Source organism: Pipistrellus kuhlii, unplaced genomic scaffold (assembly GCF_014108245.1).
Source record: "Pipistrellus kuhlii isolate mPipKuh1 unplaced genomic scaffold, mPipKuh1.p scaffold_m20_p_3, whole genome shotgun sequence".
Taxonomy (NCBI): domain Eukaryota; kingdom Metazoa; phylum Chordata; class Mammalia; order Chiroptera; family Vespertilionidae; genus Pipistrellus; species Pipistrellus kuhlii.
This window is the reverse complement of record NW_023425529.1, coordinates 57755110-57775041: the sequence shown is the minus strand read 5'-3', so window position 1 is coordinate 57775041 and position 19932 is coordinate 57755110. Positions and strand designations below refer to the sequence as shown.

At 35.8% G+C, this 19932-nt stretch overlaps 1 protein-coding gene across 5 annotated transcripts in view; it reads right to left on the bottom strand.

Moving 5' to 3' along the window:
* Positions 1-1741: 1741 nt before the first annotated feature.
* Positions 1742-19932, bottom strand: part of NUP107 (nucleoporin 107) — a 49361-nt gene continuing 31170 nt past the window's right edge. For all 5 annotated transcript variants that reach the window (XM_036456633.2, XM_036456636.2, XM_036456637.2 and 2 more), the window contains 17 exons: positions 19062-19175; positions 15851-15941; positions 15625-15701; positions 14168-14227; positions 13189-13334; positions 13022-13070; positions 10998-11067; positions 10564-10682; positions 9862-9900; positions 9389-9539; positions 8959-9071; positions 8049-8151; positions 7415-7575; positions 6250-6375; positions 4195-4308; positions 2425-2592; positions 1742-2101 (listed from right to left, as the gene is read on the bottom strand). In XM_036456633.2, coding sequence (XP_036312526.1) covers positions 1994-2101; positions 2425-2592; positions 4195-4308; positions 6250-6375; positions 7415-7575; positions 8049-8151; positions 8959-9071; positions 9389-9539; positions 9862-9900; positions 10564-10682; positions 10998-11067; positions 13022-13070; positions 13189-13334; positions 14168-14227; positions 15625-15701; positions 15851-15941; positions 19062-19175 — 1809 coding nt within the window. In that variant the 3' untranslated portion in view covers positions 1742-1993. The remainder of the gene's footprint in view (positions 2102-2424; positions 2593-4194; positions 4309-6249; positions 6376-7414; positions 7576-8048; positions 8152-8958; positions 9072-9388; positions 9540-9861; positions 9901-10563; positions 10683-10997; positions 11068-13021; positions 13071-13188; positions 13335-14167; positions 14228-15624; positions 15702-15850; positions 15942-19061; positions 19176-19932) is intronic.

Genomic DNA, 19932 nt, shown 5'->3' with positions numbered 1-19932 from the left:
ATTATGTTAAATCTGAATGTCAACTTGAGAAGGGATATCTTTACTATGTTGTCTTCTAGTTAATGAACATGGCATGTCCCTCCATTTATTTTACACTTCTTTGGTTTCGTTCATCAGTATTTTGTAGTTTTCAACATACAAATCCTATACATGTTTTGTTCGATTTATTCTTATCATTTCATATGGCTCTACCTCATTTTAAAATGGATAAGTATAAAAATTAAAGAGGTTTGGATAAGTAAATATTTCATCTTTGAATCACTTTAGCTAGAAAATGAGGCAGAGGCCATGCCTCTATTATAATCAACAGTATACTGCTGTCTGCTTTAGGCTCAGGAGGACCAATACCCATTTCTGATGTAAGCCAGTGTGACGCAAACTTAACTGTTTAGAAATCACCCATTGCTTATTACAAAATACAAATTCTATGACGCCATTCCAGGCCTCCCACGCAGGGCCCCCATCTCTAGAGGTGGCATCAACAAATACATATTTAACAATTCCAATTATTATATAATAGCCAGTTTGGGGAGTTATTGGCCTGGATCATGTTTCCTATTAGATTCCTATTGTCTCTTCCCATTTATAAATCCTACACTATAGTCAAGGTGGCATATTTGCTGATTCATAAACATACAGTACTATCTTGTGGCCTTGCTCACCCTTCTTGTGCTTTATCTTTGCTTTTGCAAATTGAGTGCATTACTCAAATCCCAGCCCAAATGCAACTTCCTCAGAGACCTTTTAGCTGGAAATAGTTTCTTCCTGCTCAGACTGACGGCATTTACAATATATATTGACTAAAGTCCGATGCATGAAGATTTGTGCTAGAATGGGCTTTCTATTCCCTGGCTGCCAGCACCCTTTCCGCTCCGGCCCAGCCCCTTTCTGCTCCAGCCTGGAACTTCCTCTTTCTGCTCTGGGGGACCCGTCTTCCCACTCTGCCCAGAGGCCCTGAGAGATCAGGGTGGGCAGTTCGCCCACCTGCCCCATTATTTGGCACCTGTGTATGCAAATTAACTGCCATCTTTGTTGGGTTAATTTGTATATCACTCCTGATTGGCTGTGGGCATAGCAGAGGTACAATTTACATGTTTGGCTATTATTATTTTTTTAAATATATTTTATTGATTTTTTACAGAGAGGAAGAGAGAGGGATAGAGAGTTAGAAACATCGATGAGAGAGAATAATCGACCAACTGCCTCTTGCACACACCCTACTGGGGATATGCCCGCAACCAAGGTACATGCCCTTGACCGGAATCAAACCTGGGACCTTCCAGTCCACAGGCTGACGCTCTATCCACTGAGCCAAACCAGTTTCGGCAACATGTTTGTCTATTATTAGGTAAGATAGTATTTCCCCTCCTAAAAAACTGGATTAGATTTTACTTGTTTTGCATTCCTAAAGTTATTCAGTTTACTCTGTGTCGGGTCCCACACCAAGTGTGCACACGTGCCATTTCAGTGGCAGGTTTGCTGAGAGTTAGTAAACTAGAAATGCTTCAAAATAAAGAAAATAATAGATTAATGTTATTTTAGAAAACATTCTTCCTATATTCATCTTCTTATCTGTAATATTTTTTAAAATACTAAATTTTATTATGAGAAATTATATACCTGGCTTAAATCTACTTTCCATTCTCTTCATAATTTTAAGGTACCAGAGTACTTATGATCATAGGAAAAAAGTGAAATAATAGGAATTTTAATTACTTATTAAATAACAGAAACAATCTTGGAATTTGTAAGAAAAGAAAATTTTAATTTTTATATAATTTTATTAATAAACACAGGGAAATACTGATATAATACACTAAAATTCAGTGTCACCATAATATTGTGAAAAGTACAAAATTCAAATGTGTACATTTTAAAAACATTTCTCACCATGATAATGCAAAAGAAAACCCCCAGTAATTACAAAAATGTATATTTTACAAAAAACTCCCATTTATGATGGAAATTAGTAATATTATACAGAATAGATTAATTATGACTGAATTTCATATCCCAATGGATCAAGTCCCTGGTCAAGAAGCATCAAAGAGGATTCTCTTAACTTCTGTAGCAATTTCCTTAATTCTTCCTTAGAAAATACCTGATTTTTAAAAAAGAGAAAAATGTTAAGAATGAGAACAAAGAAGAGTAGGAACTTATTGTCAACTAATCAACTTGATTAGGTTAATACAAGAATAAATTATTTTTTAATATTTATGTAGCCAGAGACCAATATGTTAGCATGGTTAGGAATTTTCAAAGCTATTTCCTCTGAGTCAGTATATATACTTCTACCTGCTTAGGAATGTATACATATTTTGAAAAACAAAACAAAACAAAAATCATTAAAATGAGATTTAAGAAAATCTAAGTATAGCTGACCAAATCACTAAAACATAAAAGCACAAATACAATAGAACTTACCAGATACAGTTTGTGGCGCTCAGAGGATACCATATCGGCTAACTGCAAGCATTCCTGATATTGACCTGTATTATGCAAAATGGTGTGAAGCAGAAAACACAACATTGGCAGACAAAGCTTTCTCAGTAGAACCATCTGATGTGTTCTTTCATGGTCTTCTTCAGCATCCTACAGACAGACATAAATATAGTCACAAAGTTGTCAAAAATGATTACCTTTCAAGCATCCTGTCCAGATATCTTCCAGGTAGAAGTAACCTTTTTATTTCTGGAATTTACAGAATACTCAATATGTGTGTTTCTCATGGCATTTAGTACTTTCATAACTGATTCTCAACCCCGCCTACACATTAAAACTCTAGGCAGTTAAAAAAACAAAACAAAACAAAAACCCAGCCCTACCTTAGACTAATCAAACTAGAAACTGTGGGTGTAGAACTGAGTATTTTTTAAAAGCTTCCAAGGTCATTTAAATGGACAGCTCAGAGGTGAGAGTCACTGCTTTATATATGTACTACAGGCCAGGTGCACAAAATTAGTGCACTGCAGAGGAGGGATGGCGGTGGAGGGGTGGAGAGTGTGGTACCCTCAGCCAGGCCTGCACCCTCTAGCAGTCTGGGAGCCTGGCTTCCGGCTGAGCAGCACTCCCCCTGTGGGAGCTCACTGACCACCAGGGAGCAGCTCCTGTGTTGAGCATCTGCCCCCTGGTGGTCAGTGTGTGTCATAGCACTGGTCATTCCAACGTTTGGTTGATTTGCATGTTAGCATTTTATTATATAGGGTAATTCATGCTACTAAAACTTATCTTCATATCCCTAAACTGAGTTGAACACATGTATAATTAAAAATTTAGGTGCAGGCCCTGGCCAGGTGGCTCAGTTGGTTAGAGTGTTACCCTGATATGCCAAGTTTTGGGTTCAATCCCTAGTCAGGACATATAAAAGAATCAATCAATGAATGCATAAATAAGGTGAACAACAAATCAAAGTTTTTCTCTTCCCTACCCCTTCCTCTCTCTCTCAAAAACCAGCAAGTTAAAAAAAAAATTTTTTTAAAAATTAGGTATAGAATTTTTAAAAATTAGATTTTAGTATCCTGAGTGAACATATTAAATCTAAAGAAATACACTGAGTGGCCAGATTATTATGATCTCTGAATGCATAATAATCTGGCCACTCAGTGTACATTCTATATAATAAAAAGCTAATATGCAAATTGACCCCAACCGCCCTTGTCCCCTCCCCCTGGCCATGCACGAATTCATGCACTGAGTCTCTAAAACACACACACACACACACACACACACACACACACACACACAGAGTAGCCAGATTATTATGCGTTCAGAGATCATAATAATCTGGCCACTCAGTGTAGTTTACCCAAGAGTCGAATATTTTCATTTTCTACAATAGCTAATTTAAATTATGGGATGTTCAGTTAAAAAAATAAAGGTTATATCAGAAGTATAGATGCTCCTATTCAGAAAAAACAAAACAAAACAAAACAAAAAAACAACCCTAAAAAAACCCCCAACCAGCATGGCTCAGTAGTTGAACGTTAACCTATGAACGAGGAGATCATGATTCCATTCCTGGTCAGGGCACATGCCTGAGTTGCAGGCTCAATCCAAGGAGGTAGCCAATCAAGGATTCTCTCTATTATTCATGTTTCTCTCTCTCTCTCTCTCCTTCTCTGAAATTAATAAAAATGTTTTTTAAAAAACAAACTTGTTTTTTGCTTTTAGCTACAAACAATACATACAGCTTACCTCTCTAACATCTACCATCCAGCCTCCATCAACAAATAACAGAACATTATACATTTTTTCCTTCACATCTGCAGTTAGGGCGTCCAAATGCCCTTTCCAAATACTATAATCCATCTGTAAAACAAACATAAGACAAATATTAATATATCATGGATGAAAACCGCTAAATAATGTATTTGTAAAGTATAGACAGGAATATATATGTGGAACATAATTTTTTTTTTATTTTTTTAATAAGGTATTATATGTGTACATATCTTTCCATTGCCCCCCCTGGAACATCATTTTTAAGCAGCAATTTTCAACCTTTTCATCTCATGGCACACATAAACCAATTACTAAAATTCTATAGCACACCAAAACTATAGTTTTGCCCATCTGACAAAAAAAGAGTATAACTTTTATTGATTTACCAAAAAAGAAAGTTATTACTATTTTTTAATTTTTTAAATATATTTTTTATTGATTTTTCACAGAGAGGAAGAGAGAGGGATAGAGAGTTAGAAACATCGATGAGAGAGAATCATTGATCAGTTGCTTCCTGCACACCCCCTACTGGGGATGTGCCCACAACCAAGATACATGCCCTTGACCAGAATCGAACCCAGGACCTTTCAGTCCACAGGCCGACGCTCTATCCATTGAGCCAATCCAGTCCCGGCAGTTATTACTATTTTTGCTCCAAAGTGACATTTAAAAAAATCAGGTGCCTAGCCTGGCCAGGTGCTCAGTGGTTGACTGTCGACCTAGGAACTAGGTCACCACTCTAGTCCCGGTCAGGGCACATGCAGGCTTGATTCCCTGCCTCCTGTAGGGTGTGCAGGAGGTAGCCAATCAATGAGTCTCTCTCATCATTGATATTTCTAGCTCTCTCTCCCTCTCTATATTTTATTTTTATTTTTTTAAAAATATTTTATTGATTTTTTACAGAGAGGAAGGGAGAGAGAGAGCGAGCTAGAAACGTCGATGAGAGAGAAACATCCAATCAGCTGCCTCCTGCACACCCCCCACCAGGGATGTGCCCGCAACCACACAGTACATGCCCTTGACCGGAATCGAACCCGGGACCTTCCAGTCCGCAGGCCGACGCTCTATCCACTGAGCCAAACCGGTTTCGGCTCCCTCTCTACATTCTAAAGAAGTCAGATGCCTATACTTGTATAAGAGGATTTCTGATACCAAGTATTAACCAATCAGTCCGAGCTGGTGTGGCTCAGTTGGTTGGAACATCATCCTGTACAACAAAAATGGCTTCAGGTTTGATTCCTGGTCAAGGCACATACCTAGGTTGTGGATTCTGTCTTTTGTTGGGGCACGTACAAGAGACAACCAATCGATGTTTCCCTCTCCCCTCCCCTCCCCTCCCCTCCCCTCCCCTCCCCTCCCCTCCCCTCCCCTCCCCTCCCCTCTCTTCTCTCTCTCTCCTCTCTCTCTCTCTCTCTCTGTCTCTCTCTCTCTCCAATTAATAAACATATCCTCAGGATGAGATTAAAAAAAAAAAAAAGAATTATCCAATCAGATGCAACCTTATTATGCAACATGATCGATAAGATACAACTCTATTATATGATCTATATATTTATGATTCGAGATAGGGCATTCACACCACATGGCCATTGTTGTGTTGGCTGTTGTTATTTTTTTATTTGACAATTTAAGGAAAAAGAGGTCAGTGCCCCTGACTAAATAGTCAGGTATTACAGGTTTTTAAAATTCTTGTGGCACACCTGTTGAAAAATCACTGTTTTAAAGTGTTGATATTCAGTTAGCCAAATATAAAAATAAACATAAACAGACTATATTTAACTGCAATAAACACTAAAATATTAGCTTTGTACATGAATATTACTATCACCTGAAGGTAGGTTTTAGGTCTAATTAATTCTCTACAGAAAAATAACTGATGAAGAGAAAGTTGTTTTTTCTTTTTCAAAGTAGAACACAAACAGCAAGATCACCTGTTATAATAGGAATAGTTGCTGAAAAATGGCCTCTTAAAGTATACAGCATGTATGTTAAGGTGCAATACACAGGTTTTAGCTAAATTCAACTTACTTCATATTTCTTTTCTTTGTGTTCGTGAGCTACTTTCTCAGTAAAGGTTGCTTGAGGTATCAAACTAGGTTTTTGTGGAGCTGAATTCATATGTTTGAACCACTCATTAAAGGTTTCATGGGCTTCCTAAAAATGAAATAAAATAGAAATACAAAAAAAGAGAAGTTTTCACATATGTTCAACAGTTTTTCAAATTTGGTTCTTAGAAATAATTTTGCAGCATCAAGAAATGAAACTTTAATATTTTGTTTTTATGCAAAATCATCATTGGAATAAATGTTTTGTTGAGTGACAAACACCAGTAAGGTTTATATTATATAGTAGAGGCCTGGTGCACGAATTCATACACCAGAGGGGGGGGGTGTGGTGATGGTGGTGGTGGTGGTGGTGGTGGCGGTGGTGGTGTCGTTGTCGTCTCTCAGCCTGGCTGGTGATTGGAGCCAATCAAAACCTTGGGAGGTTGGCTGGGAGTGGGTGGGAAGTTGGCTGTGGGAGCGCACTGACCTGTGTTGAGCATCTACCCCTGGTGGTCAGTATGCGTTATAGCTACTGGCCGGTCATCTGGTCATAATGGTAACACGTATGCTTTTATATATATAGATATGTATTTTCTGGCACTTATTCCTATCTTAGCATCCTGATCACATGTGTACTTACATTTGTCACTCTGTAATGTTATCACTCTGTGATGTATATATGCTTACTGTCTTTTTTATTGGTCTATTAGTTTCTAGAAGCAAGGACAGAAAGTCATCCACAGATTTAGCCCTAGAACATAGCCCACTGTAATCAGTTCATTATTTGTTGACTAGATTTTGAATGAGCTTGTTATTATTTTAGTCATAACAAATAGAGAATATATTGCTTTCCTCAGTTATTGCCAAAAACAAATATTAAAGTCAAGACAAAGCATTCAAAGAATCTTAAGAAAACTTAAGTTACAGATATCACATACACTATGTGCTATGTGAGATGTTCTTAATTAGCAGCTCATGCTAATGAAAACAAGGTCATGACTTCAATGCCCATGTGGGTCAGTCAGTACCACAGTTACAAGAGAGATGATAACGAGCCAATTACCATTTCTGGAAACAGTTCAAAGTCTGAGAGTAAATCAGAAAAATCATCATGAAGATAGGCTCATTTGTCTTCTTTACATACTCACCAAATAAGCTCTAATGCACAAATATTCTCTGATAGCATTATCATCTTCAGGGGGAAGTGGACTTTCCATTCCTTGTTCTTCCCACTGATTATAGATTTCTGCTATAGAATCCTGAGGAATTTTCACAAATACTTCTTTTGCAGCTTCATGCTTTTTTGATGCTGTGAAAAAGATACAAACATTTTCAATATATGTAGATTTCTTTTTTTCAATATATGTACAATAGTTTATAAAAGGAAGTCTAAAAATTAGTTTTCAGCTTTTACCGTGAGCTGTAACTATTTCAGGTACCAACATATTTAAAGGTCTGGGTGCTCTTTCTATCTAATGGCTGGAGTTTTTTCTTACTTCAATGACATAATTACAAAAGGATTTATTAAATACAGTTATTTTTACATACTTCTGTGTTTTAAAAAAAGGATTACATTTTTCAAAGTCTTGAGATTATATGCAGAATTGAGTAGGATGTTGAAATTCACTGTAAACATTTTGTTTCATACATCAGGTACAGGAGAGGCTGTTTTGTACCCTTCCTTATTGGAAGGGTTAGAAAAACAAAACCCAAAATTCAAGAATATATGGATTTGAACAAATACTTCAAAAATAAAAAAAGAATATAATAAATATAGCATACCCAAGAATTTTCTCATTATTGCATTGCCTTGTTTTAATGCCTCTGCCCTTTGTGCTGGGTCAAATACCAACCAGTCAATTACATCAATTTTTAAACGGTCCTCCTATTCATTTAATTGAAAAAGAAAAAACAAAACAAAACATCAACTTTATTATTTTCTAAGATATTCTGCAAATTAGTAAAATTAACTTATACCTGCACTTTAGTGAACATCATTTTCCCTCCTGTTATACAAAAATGTGTATTTTCACATTTAATAGCTTTTTATTAAATTACAGAAAAAATTACTGGACTGAGAATCTGGAATTATATATTATATAACCCACCAATTTGACCGTGATTTCTTTAAATATTACTCTAAACTTATTTTCTTTCCTAGACAAAACTTTCATTCCTTTCTGAAAATAGTAATAAGAAAGCTACATAAGGGTTAGTATCTAGTATAACCTGATGAGCAAAAATTCAATGCTCAGGTGAAACCTGTTTGGCTCAGTGGATAGAGCATCAGCCTGCAGACTGAAAGGTCCCAGGTTTGATTCCGGTCAAGGGTATGTACCTTGGTTGCGGGCATATCCCCAGTAGCAGATGTGCAAGAGGCAGCTCATTGATGATCCTCTCTCATCGATGTTTCTAACTCTCTATCTCTCTCTCTTCCTCTCTGTAAAAAAAAAAAAAATCAATAATATATATATATATCCAATGCTGAGGTTTTTTCTATTAAGCTTCCTATAATATACTACTAATACAAGTAAGCCCTTACATAAGACCTTAAGCTTGCTCCCAGTTTTTATAATTTAAAAGGCTTGGCTGACAAAACAAAATTCTTTAAAAAGGAAAAAAAAAAAAAAAAAAGAATATTTTAAGGTAGAAATTCACCAAAACACAGCACTTCCCTTCCGCCTCATATTACCTCAGAAGTGCCAGTATCCAGGGCTGGGGCCAGGTCATGATGACTAAATTCACCATTATCTTTCTTTCGAATATTCTCAACTACAGTTTTTGTTATAGTAGCAATATCCAGATCTAAAGAATTTTTTGAAGAAACAAAAGCAAGAATTAATTATTCTTACTAACATTCTCTAAACAGATACATTAATTTGGTAAATTTGGGATAACAATTTTTTAAAAATATAACATGAAATGAAACATATTATTTTTAAAATGCCAAAATTAAAAGATATTTTATACATGAGTTACAATGTATCTTATTCCTAAAAAAGAATTTCACTGAAATTCTCTCAAGAGAAATAAGATTTTAAAGTAGAAGGATAAATGTTACTAAAATCAAAATGATAATTTGCCTAGAAAGTCCAATACATGAAGTTCTCAATCATTCTTACCTGCTTCTTTAGCCAGCTCCAGGCAATGATGGCGCTGATCAAATTCTGTAACACCTTCCAAAAATAATGCATACTGGGCAACAGCGAGGTCTTGAGGCAAATGACAGGTATAAAATGCTACAAGATTTGTATGTTTCTCATTTATTAAAAGCTAAAAAACAGAAAAAGATCAAAGTATGTAACCAGTTAAACAAAAGTTTTAGGATCAATTGTACATTCCTTAAAAGTTCGTTTCAAACAAACAAACAAACAAACAAACAAACAAGTTCATTTCAGAATTTCAAACATATTTAGGAGAAATTCATACATACATAGATTTGTGCTGCTAAACATAATAATTTTGAACTCTAATTTCTTATGGATTCTAATGAATTTCCTGCGACTGGGTATTAAAATATTGTCATTCTTTTTCATTAAAATAGTAAAAAGTAAAAATAAAAAAAGAACCATATTGTGGATTTTTAAAGTTTTACCTGTATGTATGTCTTTAAGACCTCAATGGAAACTTCTTCCTTCATAGGAAAAAAAGATATAATTCAATTATAAACGTAACTGCCTATGTGTATCAGCAATATATCTAATAAAATTCTGCTACTTCATGACTTAATGATTCAATAGTGCTTAGTAAAGTTCATTGCCTGACTTAACCATACCATATTCTTTGTGAGTAGTTACTATTATTCACATTTTACAGAGGAAGAAACTAATACTTATGGAGGTTTTATTTTCTCAGAATTATAAAACTGTAAGCTGCTGGGTAAGGCTGTAAACCCAGGATTCTTACTCTAAAACCCAAGCTTTTAACTACTGTATCATTCTGCCTCCTACATGTACTCTAACCAAAATGTTATTAATCTTTTAGGAAAAGAGAAAAAGAAAACAAAGGTTTACAGTCTGATGTAGAATTTAGTCTGGTTCAGTTAGCTTAGCTGGTTGATTCAGAGCTGGGTATTCCCGAGGATTAAAGTTCCGAATTTACCAGAAACCAGATGAACATCAGCATTCTGCAGCCGCAGATTAGAACCCTAAGGGGTCACCCACAGGGAGACTGTACAGAAGACTCTGGCACCCCCATCACCAATTCTAGAAAACCACAACAAAAAGCAGTGTTTTCCTGATGACAGGTGTAAAGCGTCGGCCTTCCAGAGAAGGGTAAGTGGTTCACTTTTATTTACTTTTGTCTGTAGTCCCAGCGAGCGAAAAAACAAAATGAGATGAGTCATGAAGCGGAGGAGGTGTCCAGGTAGATTATTTCTGCTTTTGGTAAGCCATTTGCTAAACTCATCCATCAAACCTACAAACCATCAAAGCAAAGATTCAATAATAGGCATAAAAACAAAACAAAAAATAATGCTAAGAACATTTACCACATCCCTCTAGTACTACGAAGTCACAATCTCATTGTTAATAACCATCACATAACACAGTCACTGTATGAAATCCAAACTTGATCTTATAACAATTAAGTAGATAGTTGCATTTAAATAGGCTGACATTTCTACAGATTAAAAGATGAGGTAAGTCATATGCATTGCTTTGACAACTTTTAAAACATTATTGTAAGAAAACAAGAAATTCATACAAAGTAAAATAAATTATAATATCTTACCATCAATGTCTCCCAGGATAAGGAATTTTTGAACTATATGGTAATGCTCTTGATTCTCTTCCAGAACTCTCTGAAAAATATTTTTACATTTTTCATAAATCTTCTAGTGGTCATTCTGTAGTATGTACTCAATGTTAAACTAAAAATGTCAAACTTCTGAAGATAGATATATTTTTAAAAAGAAGTTGGAAATAAAAGATTTTAGAAAATTAAAACAAAATAAGATATGGGATGAATCCTGCCTTTGAATATATTTAAGACTTACAAATCTAGGACTGAAAAGTATTTTTAAAAGCAGAGAACTATGATAAAACAACTTACGGTAATCTCTGTGAACGCTATTATTAAACTTTTATTTTTATATTTTACTACTATTTTCCTTGGCACTCCATGGTGGACCAGAAAGGAAGGGCTTTAGTGAAATAAATTATAAAAGATTTCTATCAACATGAACAGCGTTCTTTGGGTAGTCTCTTCAGCACATGGCATTAAGAGTAATTAAAAAAACAAACAAACATCAAAATAGTGATTAGAAAACAGAGGAGGAAAAAAACATTTACAGATCACTGGGAGATGGATTTCTTATAGCAAATAGTTATTTTTTTGTCAAATATCTAAAATTTTTATTTAGTTGTCCACATTTTCTTTCAGTATTTATTCTTTTTACATTTGAACTATTGCTTCATCTAGAATTTATTTTAATATTGTACTTGGCATTAGGTAGAGATCTTTCTTTGTTTTCTGTTTGGATAGGAAATCAATCATGCCCATACTGTGAATCTAAATAAACTATCCATTTTTCTCTAATATGAAAGGTCACCAATATCATTTAAGTTCTCATCTACACTTGGATTTCATATGAACTTTTATGTTCCTGTGTCAATGCTATATGGTTTTCCTTTAAAAAAAAATCTTTATTGTTGAAAGTATTACATATGTCCCCCTTTCTTTCCTCAATGACCCCCTCCAGTCTGTCCCTGCACCCTACACCACTATTGTCTGTTTTGCTGTTATCTCTATATTTTTATTATGAAGAAAACTATCCCATAACTACTGTTCTTTTCTAATCTTTCTTCTTTTTCTTATTCTTCTATTTGGAAAATTTCTGTCTAGAAATAATCTCCTAAAACAATAGCTTTCTATTTTGGAATGAATGACATTTATTAATGATTAAGTCTTCTCTAGGAATGTGGTATATCTATTTATCTGTGTTTTTCTCTTTAATTTCTATTTACTTATTTCATAGGGGTGTTGGGGGGGGGGGGAGAGAACAGAGAGCAACACTGATCTATTGTTCCACTTATTTATGCATTCATTGGCTGCTTTATATATGTGCCCTGACTGGGGACTGAACCTGCAACCTTGGCATATTGGGATGACGCTCTAATCAACTATTTGGCCAGGGCCACCATGTTTTTCAATCAGATTCTATAGTTGTCTTTAGAAAGGTTCTCAAACCTTTGGTTAACTTTTATTTTTAGGTATCTTATAGTTTCAGTTAATAATTTAAATAGCACTATTGGGAAGGAAAGCTATATCCTTTTCTAACTGGTTGTAACCAGTATAGAAAGGCTACGATTTTTTTGTAAGTTTTTCTTGAATTTTAGATGAACAAATTCTTATTTTATTAATTATATGGAGTTTTGAGTTTCTATATTTACCCTTTTATCACATGAAAAATTTCCCTCCTTTCCAATATTTAAATCTAGCGTTGGTCGTATAGTGGTGAGCATAGCTGCCTTCCAATATTTAAATCTATTTGTTGACTTTTTTGTTTTATTTTCATTTAACTGGTATCTCCAAAATAATAAACTGGCAATAATCCTTTGACAGAAAAAGCATTAATTTTCTTACTAACTATATAAAGAACTCATTATACAATAAGGAAAAGACAAAACACAATAGAAAATAGGTAAAACATCTGAACAGGAAATTCACAGATGGTCAATAAACAGGAAAACTTCTTAGCACAGCAGTTTTGTTTCCTATTTCAGTTAATGTAAACTATTCATATTAATATTTACCTTTTTATCAGTAGCCTGAAGTTCTTCAAAAACCTTTTCTAAGGTCCAACTTCAAGAGAAAGAACAGGAAAGGGATAAAATAATATTAATAATATGAACAAGGAATTTAAATAAATCTTTAGAATATACTAAAAATCACCATGACTACAACAAACCAACAAACTCACTTTGCTTCCAAATATTCTCTAGGGAGTTCTTCCGTTTCATCTAGAGTTATTACTGATGTCCGGATCTCCTGTTCCACCAGACTGTCTACCATCACTCGAAAGTAGGCCCACACTGTGTCTTCCCAGGTATCACAGACAGGAAGAAGCTTTTCCCCCAATCCAAAACAAAAACATGTAGACACAGTCAACAAAAAAAGCAAGGAAAGAAGTTACATCCATTGATATGGACTATAAGGTCACTACAGTCACAAAATATTGTAAATTGTAATATAAAATAGCATAACAAACAACCCACCACTCCCTGCCAAACCACTTCTTGTAAGTTTGAACTATTAAGATTTTTCCATACTGAGTTCACAATTTCCCATACTGCTATATGATAGAATTTCCACTAATATAGCATAGCTCAAAATGGCTGTAAAATGCATGGGGTAATGGGGTTACACACAGAATTGTTAGACAATTCAGTCACTGTGCCTCAGCGGTACATTCTGTATAAAGCTATGCATACTATAAGTCATCAGTAAATGTAGATTGTAATTAAACTTATAGTTCTTAGAAACAGAAATCTGATTTCATGTATTAAAGCATTATTTAGAGTAGGGGTGTCGAACTCAATCAGAGAAGGGGCCAAAATCAAAAATCCAGCCTAAATCGCGGGCCGAATGGTTTACTGAACAGTCATAAACTGTCATTGTGATGGAAATGCAGCGGAGTGCAGTGATGACAGCGCGGTGCGGGCCACATTGCAAGGCCTGGCGGGACGGATTTGGCCCGCGGGCCTTGTGTTTGACACATGTGATTTAGAGTATGGGACACATCATATCAAGCAGCTTGAGCCATTCTATTGCATGATTATTTTTGTCATTGCTACTCTTAAAAAAGTAGCTTAAGTTTATAATTTATTAATATAATTATTAGAATATTTCATATATCTGATTTCATTAAATAGGAAAAAAAATTACAATAGATTGCATACCTGTTTGAGATTCCCACTTAAAGCAGCATAAATTGCTCTCTCATATCTATTAAAAAGCTCCTGAAATACAATAGAAATAAATTTGGAAAACTTATTTTTCTTAACATGTCAGTTTCTTTCATAATCGAGTATGGCAATGTCTTCTAAACTGAACTTACTTGATAGTTTCTAAACTTCAGTAAAAGATCTGATGGGGTAATAAGAGAAAGGATCTTGCCCAGGTGTGCCTCAGTGGTTGAGCGTCGACATGTGAACCAGGAGGTCACAGTTCGATTCCCAGTCAGGACACATGCCTGGGTGCAGACTCAATGCTTGAGGGCCTACAAGAGGCAGCAATCAATGATTCTGTCTCATCATTGATATTTCTATCTCTCTCCCTCTCCTTTCTTCTCTGAAATCAATAAAAATATATATATTAAAAAAAAGAGAGGATCCCTTAGTCTGATGATATAGTCAATGCTGAAATCTTCAAGAAAAGACAAACATCTGAACTTTCAAATACAGAGTAAAAGCAGAACCAAGTCTAATGGATTCCAAATTTAATCCAAATAGAATGTGTATAAGTGTTGTCAGCTAGAAAGTTTCTAAATATCTAATACTACCTGATACTGACCTAAGAATATCAAAACAAAGCACTTGGAACCTCATCAGTTTGTATCAAATTTCTAAACAGAATTCATTATATTCATTAAATGATTCCATTTTACTTCCAGAATCTATTAATGGCACTTGCAGTTTTATCATCCACACAAGAGACTTTAGAGACTCACTATCTGAGTCCTCCTCTGCCTCTGTCTCCAATTACTTGTCCGGACCATTTTTGCTCCCTCCTTTTCCACTTTCAATATTATTTTAGGACAGGTCCTTATTACTGAGTACCTGAATAATTCTGACAGGCTCCTAACTAGTTTCTTGGCCTTTAGTCCAACCAATTATAAACATAAGGGTAGTATGCAAATTGATTAGGACTCCCTCACAGTAATGACTGAACAACAGGCTGAATGGGTAGACAGGCTGGCAGGGGGGTTAGTGAGGGATGACCAAACAACTGAACAACAGGCTGAGTGGGGTGACCAGGCCAGCAGGGGGGGCAGTGAGGGGTAACCTGGACAGCAGGATGGGGGGGACAGTTGGGGGCAACCAGGCTGGCAGGGGGGCAATTGGGGGGGATCAGGTTGGTAGGCAGGTGAGCAGTTAGGAGCCAGTGGTCCCAGATTGTGAGAGGGACGTCAAGCTGCCAGTTTAGTCCCGATCCCTCACCTAAAAATAGATGAATTATATCTATTTTTAATCCTTATTACTTAGTGCCTGAATAATTCTAATTAGTACTTAATTCTGCCAATTCCTCAATATGAGTGGGAGTTCTTGAAAACAAGAACCTTACACTATTGTGAGCATATCGCAGCACCTTCGATTGATTAAAAAGCAGTAAGAGTAAATGTTTTATTATATCTTACATCTTCTGCCATTCTCCAGCAGCTTATTTTCCAAATACATCTATATGGATTCCCTTCAACAGGCTCTAATTCTGTTCCTGTAAAACAGTTAAAGAAATAAAATACATAGTTTAAAATTAAATCTTTCTGTGATTTCTAAAAACAAAAGCTATATTTCACAAAGAATGGCATTTAGAGCTAAGAAACTATATGTCCCCACCTCTTAGAATAAAATCTACTAAAATACCTCCATTAACATTAGGGTCGTGATAGAGCTTCCAGCCTTCAAGCGTTGCAGCTCTCCATGCCTGACCACAACGCTTACAGAGCCGCTGTGCCTTCAGAAACAAGAAGAGCAGTTAGTCATATAACCAGTGCAGTGCTGGCACAGTCCTAATGCTTCATAGAAAAGTGTAAGTGACGTATGATAAGTTTAAGTAACTTACGACATGTTATAAAGGATAATGTGGATATCATTTTATCACCATATGCATGTCTTACTATTTTCTCTGCCTTTCTTAATTATCCGTTTGCTCTGATTTTGGACTTATTAACAGGTTTCCATGGAGCCCTTGGTTTATGTAAAAGCATTATAAAAACATTGTTTGTTTCTGCTGAGACCGGTTTGGCTCAATGGATAGAGCGTCGGCTTGGGGACTGAAGGGACCCGGGTTCGATTCCGGTCAAGGGCATGTACCTTGGTTGTGGGCATATCCCCAGTAGGGGCTGTGCAAGAGGCAGCTGATCGATGACTCTCTCTCATCGATGCTTCTAACTCTCTCTCTCTCTCCCTTCCTCTCTGTACAAAATCAATAAAATATATTTAAAAAAAAAACAAAAAAAACCAAACAAACAAAACATTGTTTGTTTCTAGAATGACATGGTGCTATTGTTCATTCACCCTATTGACAATATTTTTTTATGTTCAATGTGGCCAAATGAGCTTATAATGACAGGAAGACAGATAGGTTTTTGTTGTTCCATCACCTCTTCAGGAACTTTCTCTTTCCCATTCTAACTTAGCTTATACGGTTTGAGCAGGCCTAATTTCATGTCTGAACTCTAGGGTTAGGCATGTGATCTAACAAGAATCACCCCAGGGCTCTTGCTTAAGATATTGAGAAAAAGACACACTCCTTCTGCTGGATTGCTAGCTGGCAGGAAGATGTAAACTGCTGGCGGCTATCAGAGATGCTAGGAGTGACTTCTTGGAATGAGGTCAGAGAAGAAGGCAGAGCCAAGAGACAGTATCCTCATGACATCTTCTGAGTCCCTGAATCCTGCTTAAGCCAGACTTAACCCTCTGTACCTCCCTGTCCTGTGAGCCAATTAATTTCCCTCTTGTAAGTAACTGAGTTGGGTTTCTTGAACCTAAAAAACCCAATGAATACAATCCGTTAAAGAAAATCTCAAACATTACTCTGGATTGGTGACTTTAAAAGATTATGAAATAAATACTAATAAATTATAAAAGCTATGTAGAAACATAGAAAAAGGTTTTGATATGCTATATAAAAATGAGATTAAAAATTGAATCTAAAACCTTGAAAACATTCTAAATGAAATAGGACAAACATAAAAGGGCAAATATTACATGATTCCACTTATATGTAACTAGAGGCCCGATGCACAAAATTGGTGCAAGAGTAAACCTTCCTTCCCCCAGCTGCTGGCACTGGCTTCCCTCTGGCACCCGGGACCCGGGCTTCCCTCGCAGTCCCAGCTTCTTCCGGAAAGATGTCCTAATCTAATTAGCATATTACACTTTTATTATTATACATATCTAGATGAGGCAAATTCATAGAGACAGGAAGTGGGTTAGAGATTACCAGGCACTTGGGGGGAGAGGGAAATGGGGAGTTATTGCATAATAGTTAATAGAATTTCTGCTTAGGGTGATGAAAACTTTTGGGTATAGAGGCAATGGTTTCACAATGTTGTGAATGTAATTAATGCTACTGAAATGCACACTTAAAAATAGTTAAAAGGACAAATTTGTTATATATATATATATATATATATATATATATATATATATTGCTTCAATAAGAAGAAATATTATACTAAAATCATTCAAGTGTGTACCTTAAATGGGTGAATTATATCTCAATAAAGATGTTAAAAGAAAAACAAACACTGAATGTATACTATGATTACAATTATGTTAAATAGAGTTATACAGCCCTGATCAGTTTGGCTCAGTGGATAGAGCATAGGCCTGCAGACTCAAGGGTCCCGGGTTCAATTCCCATCAAGGGCATGTACCTTGGTTGTGGAAACATCCCCAGTGGGGGATGTGCAGGAGGCAGCTGATCGATATTTCTCTCTCATCGATGTTTCTAACTCTCTATCCCTCTCCCTTTCTCTCTGTAAAAAATCAATAATATATATATATATATATATATATATATATATATATATACACACACAAAAAAAACCTTTGGGGGGAAAAAAAGTTATACAGAAAAAGAGTTTTAAGTAAATACAAAAATCTATGAACTGTGGTAATATGAATGCAGAGGGGCCTGAAAGTTTTTGTTTCTCATGCCTTCAGTAATGTGATCATTTTCTGTTTTCTGCTTTTTGTTTGTCCTTACATTTCCTAGTATCTTACACACCCCTGGCAGAATGGTTGGGACTTAAATATTTTCTGAGTAAATGATGTATGATATCATCTTTTATTAATAAAAAAAATAATTATTTAATAACCCAAGACTACTAATATAAGAAGTTACTTAATATATGCTAATGATTTATAACCCAGAATAACAATATGAATTCAAAAAGGCCATCACCAAGAGTGCTGCAAAAGATACACAACATAATATCTAAAGCTTGAAGCTCCCATGCATCAGACTGCCTCATCTATTGTAGTAAGCTGTCTGATTGGAAACTTAACATTCTACAGGCATACCTCATTATACTGTGCTTCACTTTAACACACTTCACAGATGTCACATTTTTTACAAATTGAAGGCAAGACCCTCTTTCTAACAGCAATAAGATTACCATTCGCTTTATTGTCGGTTCTAGAATGGAACCTGCAATCTCTCAGAGGTATGCCTATACATACAAGATCTTAAAAAGCACAAGAGAGATCGATTTTAAAGAGGTGAGATTAAAAGGAGGAAGTCTGAGGGTCATGGTGGTCTTCAAATGCATAAACAGTGTCCCTGAAAGAGCAATTTTGGTCAGACTTGTTCTCAACTCTTAAAAATCAGAACCGGAAATATGCCTAGGGAGGCGAAGTCTGACTTTTTAAAGTTTTCTTCTATTAAGAGTTGTGCAAACTAAGAGTGCAGTGCCTGCTGAGGCAATGTGTTTCCTATCACTGAAAGTGTTCAACAGCAGTTAGATCTAATACACTGAGAAGGCATAGGTGGTCACAAAGTTCCCTTTCAACTTAAGAAGAGTCCATGCCTTTTTACAATTGGACAAGCACAGAGTACACAACGTACCTCTTCTGTCATTCCAGCACGGATTAGAGTGAAAAGATATTTGAGTAGTCTAACTTCATCTTCTCTATCCAGATCATCAAGGGGCATTTTCTGTCTTATAGGAGCATCAGGGTCCTATTAAAAAAAATCACCAACTGTAAGTCCTTTGTACACACATACATTTAAACACATCAAGAAATGATAAGCCAAAACCGGTTTGGCTCAGTGGATAGACCGCAGGCCTGTGGACTGAAAGGTCCCAGGTTCAATTCCAGTCAAGGGCATGTACCTTGGTTGCGGGCACATCCCCAGTAGGGGGTGTGCAGGAAGCAGCTGATTGATGTTTCTCTCTCATTGTGTTTCTAACTCTCTATCCCTCTCCCTTCATCTCTGTGAAAAATCAATTATATATATATGTGTGTGTGTGTGTGTGTGTGTGTGTGTGTATGAGAGATGATAAATCTTTCCTGAATATATTACTGAAATAAATTCACTTACAATTTAGTTCATTAACAACAGGAATGAAAGTGTCACAAGTATTCCAAATGGCCACACAACTGCCTACTGCCCATTTCAAATAGACTCCTTTGGCCCACAAAGGTGTATGCCTAGGTCAGGAAAAGAGGAAATACCACTAGCTTAACCCAGCCCAAACAAGTAACTGTAGGATGAAACTCATAATTCAAAATGACTTGATCTTTACCTTGATATAGTAGCAACTACATGGACAAGTTAATTCTAAAAAAATGGGCACAGAGGAGAAACTGAAGGAATCTCAATCTATTTTGTGACTAGAAAAGGCTAGTTGGTAGTTTCTAATAACCTATGTGAAGAGAGCCCATAATGGGGCTCATTCTAGATAAAATACACCAACACCGAAAGAAACAAACAG